This window comes from Sardina pilchardus, chromosome 19 (genome assembly GCF_963854185.1).
Source record: "Sardina pilchardus chromosome 19, fSarPil1.1, whole genome shotgun sequence".
Lineage (NCBI taxonomy): Eukaryota > Metazoa > Chordata > Actinopteri > Clupeiformes > Clupeidae > Sardina > Sardina pilchardus.
Window position 1 is genome coordinate 18,901,631 of NC_085012.1, and position 5,000 is coordinate 18,906,630.

The 5,000-nt window shown below is 43.3% G+C and overlaps 1 protein-coding gene across 1 annotated transcript in view; it reads left to right on the forward strand.

Moving 5' to 3' along the window:
* LOC134065879 (cadherin-18-like) overlaps nucleotides 1-5,000 on the forward strand; it is a 117,854-nt gene that overhangs the window by 65,702 nt on the left and 47,152 nt on the right. Inside the window, exons 4-5 of the mRNA XM_062520978.1 lie at nucleotides 2,573-2,740; nucleotides 4,474-4,661. Of these exons, the coding sequence (XP_062376962.1) occupies nucleotides 2,573-2,740; nucleotides 4,474-4,661 (356 nt within the window). The remainder of the gene's footprint in view (nucleotides 1-2,572; nucleotides 2,741-4,473; nucleotides 4,662-5,000) is intronic.

The following is a 5,000-nucleotide window of genomic DNA, read 5'->3' on the forward strand; positions in this document are numbered from 1 at the left end:
TGGTACGGATTTGGATTTGACACACACATTAAGGACTCCGGGAGCGTAGCCTCTTTGTCGGGATCCATCAGTGGCTTTTGTCCGACTCGCAGGCGCAGAGCGCGCGCTGTGACATTTTCGGGCAGACCGCCGCCACCGCCAGACAGAGGGTCTCGAGTTCACGGCAATAAAAGTTCACCAGTAGCTGGTGAAGATTGCCCTTAAGGAAAAATATTAGGAGAGAGAGAGAGAAAGAAAGAAAGAAAGAGAGAGATAGAGAAAAGGGGAGAGAGAGAGAGAAAGAGAGCGAGAGATTTGGATCGAGCTGCAGTATGAGTAGAGTATTTCGGAGCTCCAGGCTATTGATGTAGATTGAGAACACAGCTGTGAGTGAGTGTTTTTTAATGATCTGGCTGGCACCACTGTGCCAGAGTACTGCCATTGCATTCTATTATGACTTCCTAGGAGCCAGGAGCTTCAGCTTACCACCACTAATAATAAAAATCATTTGGCTCCCCATTCGCACGAGCCAGTGGCGGCTCTAGCACGCTCTTCATCTCCCTAGCGTCGATATCCGTGATGGAGTGCTGGCCCAACACGCGGGGCTTTGGGTCGCTGTCCAGCAAACGCCACTGCGTGAGAGCGTAATCAAGTGGGACTGTTTGGCATTATGATGAATTGGGTGTTTCAGTAGCTCGAAAGCCTGAGGAAACTCGGCACATTCTCCCTACATTAGCATAATTAGTGCATCTGCATAAAAAAAAGTGGACCACTACTACACACACAGCCATATGGAGGACTTCACCATAGACTCTATAAGGAAGTCATTTTCACATAATTTGTAAGCGTGTGAATTTCAGGTGAATGAGGCGAATAAGTGGAGGTTGATTATGCTGGTCATAGAGGTCCTGAATATAGAGTCATGTTTAAAATAATGTGCAACACTAGTTTCCCTCCGGTTAACCCATAATTAATGTATGGGTACCTTAAACAGCGACACTTAAAGGGCTTTAAGCTTAAGTACGTGTAGGTGTGAAACAGCGTGTGTACGATGTGTGACATCATGTGTGAAAGAAGCTCCCCAAGGTACAGTGTGTCTCCTTATTCCACCTTCCCCATGAACACTGGCTGCATGGAAGACTGGTGCTAAAGAGTGGATAACAGTTTCTTGCCTGTTACAAGTTGTCACTAACATCTTTGACTAAGGTCCAATAATGGATTTCGGAGTCAGAACAGGTGTCAGAACAGCCTTAACAGAACGGGAACATATGCTTTAATCGGGTACTAATGCTGGAATCCCATCTGTCTATGGATCCTACTGTAGGTTATTTGAACTCATTTAGGCTAGAGTCTGAAAGATTCTGAAAGTTTCATGCAACTTTTCCACACCGAAGACTTTACTGGAATACACTGACTGTGTGAAAGCTGGGAATATATTCTTGACTGTGTGTGTGTGGTGTGTGTGTGTGTGTGTGTGTGTGTGTGTGTGTGTGTGTGTGTGTGTGTGTGTGTGTGTGCGCGTGCGTGTGCTTGTGTGTGTTGGTCAGTGATATAAAGAAATAGAATAAGAGTGTTCTTGAAAGTTAGTGTGTCTGTGTGTGTGCAAGTTATAAATGTGATTGAATGGGTGCCACCAAAAGCTGTATCCATTCCACGTCCAAGGTTGTGAAGGCATTTGAAACATAATGAAATATGGAAAAAGGATGGTTTGTGGTATGTGTGTGTGTGTGTGTGTGTGTGTGTGTGTGTGTGTGTGTGTGTGTGTGTGTGTGTGTGTGTGTGTGTGTGTGTGTGTGTGTGTGTGTGTGTGTGTGTGTGTGTGTGTGTGTGTGTGTGTGTGTGTGTGTGTGTGTGAGTGAATGTGTGTGTGTGTGTGTGTGTAAACCAAGGCTAACCCTGACAATGAAAGACGGCGAGACCCAAGATGGAGTCTAGATGAGAGAAGGGGAAAAGGCTAGTTTATGTTCCATGAGTTTTATAAAAACTGTCAAATGATGTGACTATTCTTCACAAAGCCCTTGATACGGGCCCAGAAGCTAGTGTGTGTGTGTGTGTGTGTGTGTGTGTGTGTGTGTGTGTGTGTGTGATATAAAAAGTGTTGAATAGTAAACTTGTAATTAGTTTTATGAGTCATCATGTCTCTGTCATAATATACTGTAGCATATGCACACAGAAACCCTAAAGCAGAATTGTATGCGTGCAAACACTTGTTTTGTGTGGAAATGGCTGCTTACGTTTATTAACTGATCTTGATATAAGATATAAGTTGGTCTTACTCTTAACTTAACTTGATCACATAACTTGATCTTGTCAAAAAGGAGTGTCTGTTGGCAAAAAAACATGTTTGTCACTAAATATAACTGCAAAGACATAAAAGCAGTTATGAAGGTGACAACCAAGGAACCTGTAAAAGACTCGATAGCAAATCACCAAGGATGGTTTTATAGTTACGATCCTGGCCAAGGGCTCCAGATGAAGCCTGGTTCTTGTAAGACTGTTTTGTCTTTGCTTTTTATGAGACCCCGCCTAATATTGATGTGTGTGTGTGTGTGTGTGTGTGTGTGTGTGTGTGTGTGTCTGTGTGTGCGCACAGGTATCATCCGCACAGCGTTGGCAAGCATGGACCGTGAGGCCCGGGAGCACTATGCAGTGGTGATCCAGGCCAAAGACATGGCAGGCCAGGTGGGGGGCCTCTCAGGGTCCACCACCATCAACATCACCCTCACCGACGTCAACGACAACCCGCCCAAGTTCCCTCAGAGTAAGTTCAACACACACACACACACACACACACACACACATGGCCATCATCAACGCCACCAAAATCACATTCAGATGGGAACAACACCCCTCCATGTTCCCTAACACACACACACACACACACACACACACACACACACACACACACACACACACACACACACACACACACACACACACACACACTGTTCACACCACTGAAGGTGTGTGAATCTGCGCAACATTATTTGAAAGAAGTCAACGATATGCACCACATACTTTTAGACTAACAGCATGTCCCATGATCTTCCTTCATAATCACCCCAAATCCATAGGTCATTTACATACACACACACACACACACACACACACACACACACACACACACACACACACACACTAATTATACAGAGTTCCTTATACAGGGTGTTTATTCATGGCAAAATTCAATGGTGTTTATTCATGTGCTAGATAAAATGTGTTACCGATAAGTAAGCCAGAGAAACGTGTCGATGACTGCTGGATTGAGTGAGTGCCTGTACAAACTGACTGCCAGCTAGCTAAATGGACAAATATAAAGTGTCTTTTTAAAATTCTCCGCTGTTGTCCATATGTTTGTTTTCGAGTTAACCCAAAGCAAAAATGGCCACAATGTCGAGAATATAGTCAGTAAAAAACGACCAAGAAGTTTGGACATTTGAGTATGGAAAAAGTATGACATTTTAACATAGATAATCTATAGGAATCCTGATTGTACTAATCACACACACCACACACACAAACCAACAAAAATAGACACCGCAAGTTTAATTTTATGTCTGGTCCCCTGACCAGAGTATTTTGGATATGTCTCATATTGCTCGAAGCGAGTGTGCGTAGCGTGTGTGTGTACTCTCCCTTCCTCCTCTTTTCGCCTGTGGCAGCATACAACTATTAATGAGATATTTTTAGAGTATAGGGAGATAATTATGAATATAATATTTTTTTTTTCTTTTTTCACTAATGCAAATGAAATGCTAATCCAGAGCCTGTTTCATATGGTTGTCTTTTCATGGTGCAATGACTCACCATTTTAATTGTCTTCCACCTCTAGACTCGCCTTAATTAGCAGTGCCGATTGCACGGACGTCATTAAAATCATTAAAATCTAAACTTCAACTTATGAGCTATGATCCGCTTTATCTCCCTTGACAATATGTACGCTTGCTTCCCATCGTACTCTTCGGCAACAGCACCAAACAAATCCAAACGGGCTTATGTAATGTGCTAACATTATTATAACGACACAATAACAATGATTTATGAATCAGTGATTGTGAAGACATGGCCGTGTTTTACTTCAATTCATGTAAATTGTGGGGTAATGGTGGGAGCGCATGTACTAGCAGTGCCATTGTTTTAAATGGAAGACATGAGAGACATTTATTACGCTGACATCTCCTGCAGTGATGTTGAGGCAAGGCAAGGCAAGGCAAGGCAGTTTATTTACAGTATATACTGTAGCACATTTCATACACAGGTGCAATTCAAACTGCTTCACACAGATACACAAATATACTGTATAATCACTCAGTCAATACATACTGTAATGGTCATTAAAATTAACCATAAAACCAGGTTAAAATAGTTAAAATAAAACGTAAAATAAGTAAAATAGTTAAAAAAAAAAAGAATAGATAAAATCAAATAAAACATAAAAATAGTCAAAAGCATTGAGGCAGTGTAGTTATCGTGTGAGTGTTTCCTTGTGTCCAGAGAACTACCAGCTGTACGTGCCTGAGTCGGCGGAGGTGGGGAAGCCCGTGGGGAAAATTGCGGCGCACGACGCGGACCTGGGAGCCAACGCCGAGATCAAGTACAGCATCCTCAACACCGAGGCCGCGTCCGTCTTCTCCATCGCCACCAGCAGGGATGGACGAGAGGGCATCATAAGCCTCAGAAAGGTGTGTGTGTGTCTGTGTGTCTATGTGTCTGTGTGTCTGTGTGTCTGTGTCTGTGTCTGTGTCTGTGTCTGTGTCTGTGTCTGTGTCTGTGTCTGTGTCTGTGTCTGTGTCTGTGTGTCTGTGTGTGTCTGTATGTATGTTTTTGTGTGTGTTTAGATATGGGCATGCCTTTTTTGTTTACCTGTCAAGCAGACTGGGATTGGCTTTGTCCTATGGAATGTAAATGTCAAGTGTATGCAGGGTTCTTTGTACCTGTGTCTATGTATGGGTTTATATTTTCCGGCATACTGTTTGTGTTTGTGTGTGCGTGCGCGTGTGCGTGCGCGTGTGCGTGTGTGT